Source organism: Lepidochelys olivacea, assembly GCF_965140295.1.
Source record: "Lepidochelys olivacea isolate rLepOli2 genome assembly, chromosome: 1".
NCBI classification, from domain to species: Eukaryota; Metazoa; Chordata; order Testudines; family Cheloniidae; genus Lepidochelys; species Lepidochelys olivacea.
This window is the reverse complement of record NC_140411.1, coordinates 277,556,088-277,570,897: the sequence shown is the minus strand read 5'-3', so window position 1 is coordinate 277,570,897 and position 14,810 is coordinate 277,556,088. Positions and strand designations below refer to the sequence as shown.

At 39.5% G+C, this 14,810-nt stretch overlaps 1 protein-coding gene across 3 annotated transcripts in view; it reads right to left on the bottom strand.

Annotated features, from left to right (window-relative positions):
* Window positions 1-14,810, bottom strand: part of SLC6A15 (solute carrier family 6 member 15) — a 58,879-nt gene that overhangs the window by 2,470 nt on the left and 41,599 nt on the right. For all 3 annotated transcript variants that reach the window (XM_084620624.1, XM_084620625.1, XM_084620626.1), the window contains 6 exons: window positions 12,226-12,336; window positions 8,813-9,054; window positions 8,516-8,708; window positions 7,554-7,746; window positions 4,258-4,417; window positions 863-1,025 (listed from right to left, as the gene is read on the bottom strand). In XM_084620624.1, coding sequence (XP_084476750.1) covers window positions 863-1,025; window positions 4,258-4,417; window positions 7,554-7,746; window positions 8,516-8,708; window positions 8,813-9,054; window positions 12,226-12,336 — 1,062 coding nt within the window. The remainder of the gene's footprint in view (window positions 1-862; window positions 1,026-4,257; window positions 4,418-7,553; window positions 7,747-8,515; window positions 8,709-8,812; window positions 9,055-12,225; window positions 12,337-14,810) is intronic.

The window sequence follows — 14,810 nt, the reverse complement described above, 5'->3', positions numbered from 1 at the left end:
CACATTCCCACTCCTCCCCCTCCCTTCCGGAGTGTGCTAACGCTGCGAAATAGCTGTTTGGCGGCAGCTGGAAAGGAAAAGCTGGGAAGTAGGCGGAGGAGGAGGGATGCGGCGTGCTCGGGGGGATGGGAGGTGAGGGGAGCTTGGCTGCCGGTGGGTGCAGAGTACCCACTAATTTTTCCCAGTGGGTGCTCCAGCCCTAGAGCACCGACGGAGTCAGCGCCTATGCTTGCAGTCCTAACCCAGGCTAAACTCCTATTGATATCACACATTAACTTCCCCCAAATTTTGATTAGCAGTCAACCCCAGATTTGGTGTTGCTAAGTGAGATGAAATAAGCACTAAGAGTAGTGCTAATGTTGCAAAAAAACTAGAAAACAGAACATTACCAATTCTTCACTGAAAAACAATATAGCTAGATTTCCCAAAAACTGAGTGTCCTTATCCCACTATACTGGACAATCACAGATTGTTCTATAAAGTAGCTGTTCACTGATATGCTGTACCAGCTTCCAAGGGGAGTGGCCATGAAATGCCTAATCTGAATATTGAGTTATATGATAGCTGATGACAACAAAGTGGTGAAACAATTGATGCTAGCTCAGTACCACCACCATGTATTCTGCTTTAATTCAAACAAACAAATGCCATTGTCATCCAGTGACTACCTTTTTTGGAAATGAAAGAACTAATGCTATATTAAAGGTAATGATGTTTTTGTATTAGTATAACTAGAAACAAAAGTGGCCAGGTTTACCTTTGTAATGAACTATATGAATTACAAAGTGTCTTTTCCCAGGCTAGCAAAAGTACTTTAAATAAAAGTTACATTATTCTGGCAATGGTATATGTTATTACTTACCTTTTCTTCAATCCATGCATTGTAACCAGGAGGACTTAATCCCATTTGGACAATACTACCTACCAGCAAAAATAACAACACTACAGGAGAAATGTACTTCCACATGTAGTAATAATATTGGTTTGGAGAAAAACCAAGCATATCCTTTAGGTCCTCCATAAATCTGGGGGAAAATGCACATTATTAGTTCAGAAATTGAGGTTTTGAGTGTCTGTAGTTCAGACATATCAGCTAATTTGCAACAATCGGCACACCAATAAAGAGTACACATAGAAATATCTGCATTTAGATCAATTGTATGGATTTACAAATAGTACCTATATTAATAATGAGTTGAATCAGCTCAGATCAAGTTCACTCAGAGTGCTAGAAAACTTAGATTTGAATCCTGATTAAGTCTCAAGCAGAAATGAGTGTGATCCCTAAACAATGTTAGACCAATGGTTAGTCCCTGGTGTGTCACAAATATAGATTAGATTACCTTCAAATAAGTAAGAAACATATTTTGAATGTTGATGAATCATTGTGAAAGACCACAGTGTTCAGCTCAGAAAGATTTAACACTGTTGTGTAGGTGTGACACATTAGAACCCCCCCACACACACACACACTGTTATGAGCTTTTCCAACCCATTCTTGCAGCTGTGTGCTAGTTCAAATATGCTACCCCAAACCAGTATAAGTGTAAAAAGAAATATTACCCTGAACCAACTCAAAACCTACTGAAGTGTTTATATTTGTGCTGGGATATCTATTTAGGAATGTGCCATTGCTTTTGAATTCACATACAAGTAGGACACCAGAAAGGACAAAATAGGTGTCACAAAACTAATTTGAATTCAAGTGTGCTATATATTATGATAAATTACATTATCAACAAGCTACCGTTTTGCACCTTATCAGTTGTTGACTGACTGTGTGAGGTCTTGATTCTGCCACTGTGCCTTAGTAGTGCAACATATGTTTTGAACCAAGCCTACAGTTTTAGGACTTTCTGATGAAAAAGTACACATACTCCAATGCCAGCAGAAAATGAGAGTGTTAACTTAGAACTGGTTCCTTTTGGGTTTTGTCAGCAAACTCTGATGGCATCTTAACTCCTTTGCTGTTTCATTTCCCTATTTGAATGTTACTGTAACAAAACGTTTCTACTGTAATTAACGTTGTGAAAGAAACGTCCCATGCAAGGTTACTATGACATAAAATCTCATCTAATTCCTGGAAACATACCACTGAGAACATACTTCATTGTGAGCAAAGGACAGAGATAGGCACGTAGTTAAAACCAGTGAAAATAACTGATTTCAAAAATGGCTTTAACCCTTGGTATATAGCTCCCTTTCTCCACCACAGCAAACATAAGCTACTTGTCTTCACTTTTAAGATTTTTCATGTCCAATCGCCACACTACCTATCGTCTCTCATATACTATCAAGATGCCATCTCCTGCCTCTGATCTGCCAATGGTGACAACCTTCATCACCCACTTTCTTAGTTTCTCCATCACACTTTCTTATGTTCTCCTATGCTGCTCCTCACGCTTGGGAGGAGCTCCACATAAACATCCACAAGGTCACCTCCCTCAAACTTTCCTTTGCTGTGATGCCTACAGAAAACTTGAGGGTTAGGTGCTGTGCTGAGACCGCTGTCTACCAGGCTGATCAATATTGTCTCATGTTTCCTTGCTTTCCCCTGTTGATCTGTACCCACCTGTTGTCTCTTTTCTTACACTTAGATTATTAGCTCCATGGGGCAGGCACTGCCTTTTTGTACTGTGTTTGTCCAGCATCTACTACAGTATGGTCCTGACCTTTGACTGAGAGAACAACTTTTAGAGAAACATCCAATCTTGATTTAAAAATTGCCAGTGATGGAGAATCTACCATGACCCTTGGTAAATTGTTCCAGTGGTTAATTACTCTCACTGTTATAAATTTACATCTCATTTCCAGTCTGAATTTGTCTAGTTTCAACTTCAAGCCGTTGGATCATGTTATACCTTTCTCTGCTAGACTGAAGAGCCCATTATCAAATATTTGTTCCCCATGTAGGCACCTACAGCCTGTAGTCAAGTAACTCCTTCACCTTCTTTTTGCTGAGCTAAATAGATTCAACTCCTTGAGTCTGTCAGTATAAGGCACTATAATATTTTTCACTTTCATCATTCTTGTAGCTCTTCTCTGAATCTTCTCCAATTTATCAACCTACTTCTTGAATTGTGTACACCAGAACTGGACACAGTATTCCAGCAGCAGTTGCACCAGTGCTAGATACAGAGGTAAAGTAACCTCTCCACTTCTACTTGATATTTTCTTGTTTATGCATTCAAGGACTGCGTTAACCCTTTTGGCCACAACATTGCATTGGGAGCTTATGTTCAGCTGATTATCTACTACAAACCCCAAATCTTTTTTCCTGCCTCCCAGGATAAAGAGCCCCATCCTATAAGTATGGCCTACATTCTTTGTTCCTTATACCTCTACATTTAACTGTACTGAAACACATACAGTTTGCTTGAGACCAGTTTACCAAACAATCCAGATCACTCTGTACCAGTGACCTCTTCATTACTTACACACCCCCAATTTTTGTGTCATCTGCAAACTTTATCAGTGATGACTTTATGTTTTCTCCCAGGTCACTGATAAAACTGTCCAGGGCCTGATTATTTCTCACCTCAGCTACTGGAATTTCTTCATTGTTGACTTCCCTGACACTTGCTCATGCCCCCTCTAGTCTATGTAAAATAATTCAATCTGTCAAAAATCATATATTGTTCCTCACCCACTACTGTATGTTTATCTCTTCTTGAAATCCTTCCATTGGCTTCCCCTTTCTGTCTAGATCAAATTTATACTCCTCTTCCTTGACTTCAAGGCCTTTCTCATCCTGACCATCTCTCTTACCTTGTCTCTTTCCACTGACTTCCTCTCCTCTGTTGCACTGGTCTAATCAACACTCTGTGTCCCCCTACTACTCATGCTTGCAGGCCTTCTTCCATGCTGCCCCCATAGATTTAGAACCCCCCTCCTACCCTGGTCCAATATATTCTCCAACTCCATCCTTAAAAATGCACTTCACTCAGGAGTCCTACAAGCACAGACTCACCCACCCTGATACCCGTAACCTACCAAAAATAATGTACCTACACACACAAGAAAAAAACAACCCCAAGATGAAGGCTTGATTTCACCCTTGAGTTCATCATTCCCCTTCCCTTCTCTGCTTTTGTATTCTGCCTAGATAATCTGAACGCTCTTTGGGGCAGGGATCTGTCTTTACCACATCCAGAGGGCTGTTGATCCTATACAACTAAAACAATAACAAGGATAACGATGAATAGTGTCAACATATTAACCATCACAGAAAGGAGCAACTCCATTTCCTGAACTTACTTGTCTATCCCATAAACTTGAGAAATGGCAATATTCTCCAAAATGACCACGATAAGCAGAGGCAGAGTAGCAGAATAATCATCAAACATTGTGACAAAATAATTTCCAGAGCGCTGCACAAAGATCAGGCCAATTGAAAATGCTACCAGACAGCAGATGACTGGAACAAAGGACAGAAATGAGAATTGTAACCATAATCATGCATCAGAGAAAGAAAGGAAGAAAGAAAGAGTTACCAAACATCAAAATAATTATTGTTTTACTCTAGGTTGACACTAGTTTTCCCTTCTTTCCTTTCCACTTTTGCACTGGCAAAGTAAAGCCATAAAAGGAATCTTAGCCGTTCCCTAGGCAGCAAACAGTCACAATTTGAATTACTAGAATGAAAGGCAGCCCTGACTCAGCAAAGTAAGTTCTTTGCTGAAGCAAGAACTATTTATCATTAGACACTTAAAGTGAATGTAAGAGTAGAATCCAGGAAAACAGAACATTTAATGCAGTGCATGCTTCGTTCTCTCTTTCCATCAACGAAAGTTAAGTGGGTCAAAGTTTTAGACCAGATTTTTCAAAACCAACAGCTATATAGGTTTACTAGGTAGAATCATTCACTGCCACTTCAATTCAGATTGCATTCACTTGCCATGGGAACTATCTGCATTTACTTGCTTTCAAAGCAAGAGCATCACAACCTTTTCTTCTTCTAAAGTCCAGCTGGAAATCTCCGTCCCAAAGTCAATGAAATTCAGTGATGAAAGTCAATGGGATTTCTGCCATTGGCTTCAGTGGGAGCAGGACTGGGCCCTACAACAGTAATACAGTGAGACAAATTCTGCAAAAAATTAGGATTGGCCCCAAAGTGTAACAGTACTCCATAATGACCACTGGTTATACTCCAGCCAATATATGTATTGACTTAAGTACTGTAAGGGAAGAGAACAATAATCTTGTAAATATGGTCATATAAAAATAAACTTCTCTTTTTTTATCATGTAGCCGCTGTTGTTTACTTTATTAATGTCTTTTGGAGAAAAAGTTTTGAATTAAAGCATTGCAGAAGAAACATCTATTAAACTAAAAAATGGATGTTAACCATAGCATTCAGGGCCCAACACAAATTGACAAAAGCCGGGAAAGTTAGTGTGGAATCTTCAAAAGTGCTCAGCACTGGCCTAATTGCTCCCCCTGAAGTCAATAGGAGTGATCCTAGAGACTTCAGGGAAACAGATTTAGACCCATACAGTGTGCTTTTGAAAATCCCACCGTCAGACTTTATATTAGCCCTGAATTGTTAACTCTCCCCTCTGTGCCTTCATGTTGTATATAGCCAGAGTATGCAACAATCTGTATATAGAGACTCTGATAAGAGCACTAATGTATCTGAACACATACACCCCAAAGCATTTAAGCATGTGATAAGTCTCAATGAAGGCAATAGAGATTCAAAGATACTTGAGTGCTTTGCTGAATCAGGCCCATAATGCTGCAAGTTACTAATGCAGGAACACTTTAATCAAAATTGCAGATTTGTGGGTATCTATGACTCTTCACACTAAATTCTCCTGTTGGTTTTTATGCTGTGCAATTCAACTGGCATTGTATTGGGCGTAATCCAGGGTAGAATTTGGAGATTGGAGATCAATTCTGAAAACATTACACTAAATTGTAATCCCTTGAGTCCAACTGACATAAACGGAATCATGGAGGTAAAACCAATGCACAGCACTCAGAAAAAGTGTTAGATTAAAGTAGTATCATGGAACTTTATTTCGTTTTTTATTATTTAAATTCCTAAATCATAACAAAGGTTTATTGTGAAGTGTTAAAATTGTATTCCGTGCCAACAGGGCATTCATATACACATTCAGAGTTAGCTAATTTTCAAACTATGTTAATGTTACATGAGTTATTTGATAGGGTTTTAAAGAAGCAAAAGAACATAAGGGCTGTTTTTCAGAAGTGGTGAGCATTTCTACTCAATGGCTCAGCACTCATGAATATCTGCTGATTAGCCTTTGGGCAAATGGTTAGGCCCTGATCCAGCAAACAACTGAAGCACATGTTTCCTTTTAAGCACTACTTGTTAACTAAGTGGCTTGCATACTGACAGGTTTCAGAGTAGCAGCCATGTCAGTCTGTATTCGCAAAAAGAACAGGAGTACTTGTGGCACCTTAGAGACTAACAAATTTATTAGAGCACAACATTTTGTGGGCTACAGCCCACTTCATCGGATGCACAGAATGGAACATATAGTAAGACGATATATATATATATATATACACACATACAGAGTAATTTAATTTAATTAAATTAATTAGCCTCTTACAGTTTGTCTGGCAACTTCCACCTTCTCTGTATGTATATATATATCTGCTTACTATATGTTCCATTCTATGCATCCAATGAAGCGGGCTGTAGCCCACAAAATGTTATGCTCTAATAAATTTGTTAGTCTCTAAGGTGTCACAAGTACTCCTGTTCTTTTTGTTAACTAAGTTCTCCAAGGCCAGATTTTTAAAGGTATTCAGGCACCTAAGATTTAGACAGGCGCCTAGTGGGATTTTCAAAATTGTATAGGAACCCATAGGAGCCTAGTGCATTGCTGGCTCGGCCAGACTCTCAGTAAAAATGTATTTTTTGTGAATGGTGGGTGCAGGGATGCTATCTTCTTCATAAATGTCTGACATAGGCCATTTCTGGCAGTAGGTTATCAGAGTGAATGGGCAATTTCCTTGGTCCACTGTGGTAGTTCTATAGACTTTTTGAACTGCAAATTTCATCTCACTGTTTATTTCTTTACCTCATTTTTTTCTCTATCCAAAGAAAAGATTAGTAAAAGATGGTTAAGGATGCCCCATTAATCACTCATAAATCAGGACAAGCCACTCACTATTAAGGCTGCATGTGAAACTTCCATTCCTCTTTGTGCATAACTTTTAGCATCTTATATTTATTTTTTTCATTCTTTTTTGTTTACATTGTCATACTTGTCTATGCTTGAATGGCCAACATTTTGGGAGACTTAAGAATGACTGACTATAAAGGAGCTCACAGTGGAAACTATTATACAACTTGAATTGCAAACAAGAAAAATTCTTTATGGAGCTATGTATGTCGGGGGGGATAGAGAGTACAGACTGGACTGCAGTTAAATAACACTATGCTATATTCCAAGGTGTACCTCCTCATGCCAACAAAAACATAAAATACCTCTTATTCTTCTCCAAAGACTTTTCCATCTGTAAGGAGGAGACCTATTTTACGGGGCTAACGAGAGATGAAAACTTGTAAAACTCACCAGTAAGAATTTCTTTCCTCACTTTGAAAGTATCAACAATAGGTGTGATGATTCCTTCAATGGTTCCAAACATACTGCCAAGTCCCAAATTTACCAGCATGAGGAAGAACATCACTGACCAGAAAGGAGAAGCAGGGAAGTGGGTCATTGCTTCTGTAAAGGCAATAAAAGCTAAACCGGTGCCTTGAACAGCCTGTCAATAAGAAATCCACATAAGATGATTAATGGAGACAACAGCGCAAACTGTGAGTCGAAATAATAGTGGGTCAGTATTTATTTACATAATTTTGTAAGCTTGTGTTCACAAATTCTGCCTCCCACTCATAATATTGCATGCTCAGAAATTCTGAAAATCAGGCTTATTATATTTTATGATTTCAGGATCAGTATATCTTGACCATAGCATACAGTCACTCAGTGCAGAGACATTGATTAGGGACCTGATCCAAAAAATCTGATTGGGGCTTTAGATCAGGCCCATCTGTTTACAGATGAGGCTGTTCAGAAAATAAAGCAACTTTTAGGTATACAACAGGGATCGGCAACCTTTGGCATGCAGCCGGTAGGGGAAATTCGCTGGCGTGCCAGGACGGTTTGTTTCCCTGCAGCGTCCGCAGGTTCGGCCAATCACAGCTCCAACTGGCCGTGGCTGTTCCAGGCCAATGAGGGCTGCGGGAAGCGGTGCAGGCCGCAGGATGTGCTGGCTGCCACTTCCCACAGCCCCAGTTGGCATGGAATGGTGAACCGCAGCCAGTGGGAGCTGCAATCGGCCAAACCTGCGGATGCTGCAGGTAAACAAACCATCCCGGCCTGCCAGAAGATTTCCCTGACAGGCTGCATGCCAAAGGTTGCCAATCCCTAGTATAAAATATTGCATTCTTTATATTTCACAATAACAGATGGCTAATAAAATACCCAATCATTCAAAATCTTTGCATTGAAGACACAAACATCATTCTCACCTTATTAAGTTCATCTTCAATCAGACAGGATTTCAGGTCAAGAGCAGGAAATTCTTCTTCTTTAACTTTCTGAATGATGTCATAAACTAAATTGTAATCATCTGCTGTAATGCTAGAGAAATTGATATGATGGGGGATCATATCCTGGCTCAGATTGCCTATTTTCAAAAGTTTTAAAATCTTTTCTGAATTTCTGTAAAACACAATGAAATAGTGATAATAAATCAGAAGATTTCTTGTGTGAATTCCTCAGTGAAATATAACATAAAAATGAAGAAAAGAAATGAATATTCATACTGGGTAATGCATTTCTCATTTATGATATTTGCTTTGAAGCCCAGAACAGCAAACACCACCAAAGTTGCCAGCACAGAAGTGAAAAAATTGATGAAGGACACCAGAACAGCATCGAAATGGCAGTTGTTGTCTCTCTTGTTGTAGCTTGAAAAGGCAATGACTCCACCAAATCCAAGCCCTAAGGCAAAGAACACCTGAGTAGCAGCTTCTCTCCAGACCTTGGGCTCCAGCATTATTTCAAGCTGTTTGAAATGAGACACAATATACGTCAGCTACAAAATACAGTACTTCTTTTGTATGGATAGACAACATATAATCCTGTAAAATAACCCACACCAACTAAAATGCTAAAGCACAAATGTAAAATTATTTATACATTATTAGAACAAAGCTGAATATTAAGTATACCATTGGAGGAAAGTATGGGCCAAGATTTCTACTGGCTTACACATGGTGCAAGAGGAACACAATGAGGCACCACTGGCCAGTTAAGATCATTATTAAAATGGTAGCTAGTTGTACCCCGGTATTGGAGGCCACATTGTAGTACGTTTCCAGTTTAACTGTGGATTAATTGATTTGAGCTGCAACTGTTAAGATATTTTGGGGTACATTTCCTTTATAAAATTAAAATAAAGTATGTTGAAGATCGTTTGAATAGCAAAAATGAATTACATGAAGCATCATGTGGAATTTTGTTGTATAAAAAAGAGAGAGTTCTGTGAATGCACTTACGTTATAGTCTGTGCAGAAAGATTCACTGAGCAGAGTAAACTCTGGCCACTATAACCTATGCTGATATTTGTGGGTCAAATTCTGTCTTCAAATATACACATAAACCTCTTGCTGACTTAAATAGATCACATATCCAAGTGAAAATTTTGGCCCTGTACTGAAAATTGATTGTAAACTCCATTTGCATTGCTTCTTCAGCCAATCCAATTTCAATGAATGTCTTTGGTGAAACTAGATAATTTATACTCCATCCCCTGTTTATCTAGTATCTACCCAATTAGTAGATCACAACAGAATAACAACACTGTATAGTTCTTATATATTAGAATCATAGAATCATAGAATCATAGAATATCAGGGTTGGAAGGGACCCCAGAAGGTCATCTAGTCCAACCCCCTGCTCAAAGCAGGACCAATTCCCAGTTAAATCATCCCAGCCAGGGCTTTGTCAAGCCTGACCTTAAAAACCTCCAAGGAAGGAGATTCTACCACCTCCCTAGATAACGCATTCCAGTGTTTCACCACCCTCTTAGTGAAAAAGTTTTTCCTAATATCCAATCTAAACCTCCCCCACTGCAACTTGAGACCATTACTCCTCGTTCTGTCATCTGCTACCATTGAGAACAGTCTAGAGCCATCCTCTTTGGAACCCCCTTTCAGGTAGTTGAAAGCAGCTATCAAATCCCCCCTCATTCTTCTCTTCTGCAGGCTAAACAATCCCAGCTCCCTCAGCCTCTCCTCATAAGTCATGTGTTCTAGACCCCTAATCATTTTTGTTGCCCTTCGCTGGACTCTCTCCAATTTATCCACATCCTTCTTGTAGTGTGGGGCCCAAAACTGGACACAGTACTCCAGATGAGGCCATTGTTTTTCTTCCATAGATCTCAAAGAAGATCAGAAGTTGATGGTTAAGGTGGTCATATTAGATTTGTCTACTGAGATCAAACTGAACCATACCTGCATAAATATGTTATGAAATTATATATAACATTAGAAGACCTTAATTTTGATGACATACTTTGTATTTAAATGTCATTAGTTTTATAAGAAAATAAAAGCATCAAAATATGAATTGTTTTTCCATACTTTAAGCAAAATATGCCTTAAGTTACTTTAATACAATTTTAGAAAAGTTTCCAACTTCCTGGAAAAGCTGAAAGATTATATATATCGCATGTAAACAGTAAAGGAGCTATTTTCATAAAGCTAATTCTGGTCCTGGAAGTCCTGACAAATGGATCTTTAGTGTGAAGGTGGAAATATATATTTTTCTGTAAAGATGCACAGTACTTTAATTACAAATGGTACAAACAGATATACTCTACCGATACTTCAAATGTTGTATCTATCACACAATCATTTCTAGTGCTTGCTCACTAGATGGAGCTAAACATACACTCTTAATTCCTACCAGCATGTCAGAACATTTTTTTCACATTTTTATTCACTCTGTTAATATAAAGCATTTTCATTTCAGTTTTTGTGCAGTAAAAGGAAACACTTCTCCACATACTGTGATATTTCTGCCCTAGTAACTGACTTCAGTGGGTTTTGAATCAGGCCCATATGTATTTCGTTTGCTACTCTATCTACATCAAGCCAATGTTCAATTGACAGTCTTCTGGTTATATACACTGCAAACAACATGATCCCCTCCTGTATTTACACCATCACTTGATAGTAAAGAAAATCAGGTTTTGAGACACACTTCTCGAGACCAATAGAAAATATTAAGAATACCATTTTTCTTTAAACATTATTTATTTGAACAATTTTATTACTAAACTCTTTTAATTAAAAAATTATCAGTATTTTAAATAAAACATTATTTGTAATGTACTCACAACTATGTTTAAATCATGATGGGCCAAATCCTGAGAGATGCTGAGTCCCTTTTACTCAGTGGGAGTTGTGGAGCTTAGCGTCCTTCAGGATCTGGCCCCAGAGTGTTTTTATGATTAAAAGAAAGATAGTCTTGTGTTTGAAGCACTGAAATGTAAATCAGGAGCTCTCAGTTCAATTCCTGCCTCTGCTACAGGTTTTCTGTATGACAGTGGGCAAGTCACCTAATATCTCTGTTCCTTGGTTTTCCATCTGTAGAAATTGGAATAAGACTTCCTCACCTGGCAACTGTCTTGCCTATTTAGATGGTAAGCTAATTTAGGGCACAGACTGTCTCTTACTATGTGTTTGTACAGGGCCTAACTCAGTGGGCCTGGATCTCAGTTAGGGACTCTTAGCATTACTATCATGAAAGTAAAAAATAATATGATTGCTAACGCAGGTCATTTTAACCTATTGATGGTGCTCCTTACATTCAAACAAGGGGGTAACATTCTTGTTATTTTTCTCTGGCCACTATGGCCCCTTCAGTTTTATCATATATTATTTAACATTTATCTGTGAAGGCCAGTCCTGCTTCCACTTAACTCAGCTGTAGAACTGACTTGTACAGAAACAGGAACAGATCCCATATGTATTTCGGAGCAGGTAGGCTCTAAGGGCTTGATCCTGTGCCACTGAAGTCAATGGAAAAATTCCCATTAATTACAATGGGAGCAGGAGCAGGCCCTGAAAGAAGGCTGCTGAGTCCACTGTTTTATTATTCAAAGAATTCATAAATGAACAATTTGCCATTGAAGCCATAAGTGTACATTCAATGGAAACTAAGCACATACCTTAGGTGTAAACATGTGACGAATTCCATCCATGGAACCATTTAAGAGCAGTCCTCTGACTAGAAAGCATATAAGTACCACATAAGGGAAAAGGGAACTAAAATACATGATCTGAAAAACATTAAAAGATCATTAAAAAAACATTTATGGCCTTTATTTTCTCAGAGTTTCATTTTCTATAGTCAGTGCCTTTTCATGGTACAATTGCATGACCAAGATTAAATTGCAAGACAGACTCTCTGTTCCTCTCTATGGTGCAGAAAGGAGCAAAAGCAAGATAATGTTACTCAAATCGTTCCCCAAATTGCAGAAACAGTTATAGTACAATATCTGGTCTGGTTGGTTGAACAACACAGAATTGGGGTTCCGTGGAAATCCAATGGGTATGTCAGTCCTGATGAGCAGCCATTCTTGGGGGAGCAGCCATTCTTAAGCACTTTGCTTCCGCTTCTAAATTTACTCTGTTTCAGGCAGAAATCATGATGAAGAATGTGTCTGCTTCTTGCAGCATTGTTATAATCTGCAACTTGTACACTCTTTGGGAGGGGGATAACAGGTAGTCCAGTGGGTACACCCCACCAAATAATTTGTACTGCCAAGAAGGAAGGGGAGTCCAAAACAGTATGCAAATGCCTCAAGATCCATGGGGTTTGAGCCATGTTCCATAGGGATTGGACCATTCCCCCTCACCTGAAGATAACATCTCACTGCGCTAGTAGGCACAGAAGTTAGTACACTTTAGAGTCCTAGAATACAATCCAGGCCAACTTTCTGAGCCAGGAGAACCCTACTCATACACGCTACAGCACCCATGCAGCTAAGGACCAGATTTTTACCTTACACTTGAAGCCTGACTTCATTTGGTTTTAAAAGCATAAAGCTTAATTTTCTGAGATACGTGCTACCCCTGGTGATAAATATCTTTTCGCTTTACTGTTAACTTATCTGATCTCATAGCGGAAAGAAAACAGTATCCAGTAAGTGAAATGCTATCTTTCATTCCTTAACCGTTCTTGAAAAGGCCAGTAAATTAATTTGGTGCTTGAAAAGCTCAGTAGTTTTGTAATGTGTCAAAACAGGCCACACTTAAATCATTTCTGTTACTGGAATATGCTAAAGAGGCATGTGATAATTCCCAATGATCTGATGTAACATCCTATCACAAGATTTTCTGATTGCAAAGAACGGGGCAGATGATGCTGTCAACCATGAGGCGTCAGAACCAGCCAGTCTTAAGGGCAACTTTTTTTTTTCTTATCTGGGGCTGTATGTGGAGGAAAGATGAATTTCCTTAAATTTGGCTAGTATTTTATAATACAGCCTGGCATGACTCAGTCCTCTTGCCTCCAGGGCAGGAGATTATGGGTGGAAGTTCTAGGTGAGTACTTGCAGTCATGTTAAATACAAATTTTGCAGACTTACTTAGGATCAGGAATAACTGGAGGATGAACCTGGGGAGAGGATTATTGCCATTGCCACCTTCTAGGTCCATCCCAAAATGCCCCTCCACAACTTCAGACCTTCCTGCAGCATACCTCAGGTGTCTCCTTTCTAAATGCTAGTTGAGCCAGCCCTACTTACGACCCAACCCTGTAAATATTTACACTCACGTGTAACTTTATTGACTGTCCCAGTTTTAGGCTTTACTGTGATGCATAAAATTTCCACTGAACCCTGTAGGTGCCTAAACTCACTTGGCACCTAAGATTTTCCTTTAAAATTTCCCTAGGCACCTATGATTCTGCCTCTGAGAATGTACACTGCTGCCTCACTCTAGGCGCCTGCATGCCTATCTCCCACCTAATCCCCAGAGCAATTCACAGATCCGGGGAAGACTTTTTGTCACCTCAGTCATGTGTGGGGCCAGACTGTGGACAGCCTCCAAACACAGCTAATGGTTTGGGCCCCTCAGGCGAGTTTACACAAAACAGACAGGAGAAGGAGGAAGAGGACTCATAACATTTAGCCCAGTGGTTAGGGTATTCTCCTGGAACGTGGGAGACTCACAGTTCAAGACCCACTCTCCCTGAGGAGGTGAAGGGATTTGAGCAGGGATCTGCCACTGGGCTATGGCATATTCTGTTGTGGGAGTTCTCTCCTGCTGAAGCTGCACACTCTGGATAATTAGTCATTGGCACAGGAGGGCTGGGTCCTCAGTGCTCTAACCACTGGACTATGGAGTCATTTTCATGTTTGTGCTCTCTTTTACTCTCTTGCTGGCCCAAATGACTCTTTGACACACAGAGAGTGCACGAGAGAGTACAAGCATGAGAATTACTCTGTAGCATCTATTGCTCTCCTCCTCCTCCTCAGCAGCAAAAGGGGATGGCTGATAAAAAAGGAACAATCCCGGCTTCCAAAGGGAGCTGTATCCAGCCCTCATGATAAAGGATGTTACAGCAGCATGGACGCCTGTGAGACGGGATCAAAATGATAATGGATCATAAGGACCCAATCTACCATGCTGTAAATAGGCATGGATGTGGTAAGAGCATCTCACCCCTTTATCTGATACATAGAAACATATGCACATGTATCAGTGATGCAATAAAACAGAGGTGAAATTACCTGCATTATTTATATCA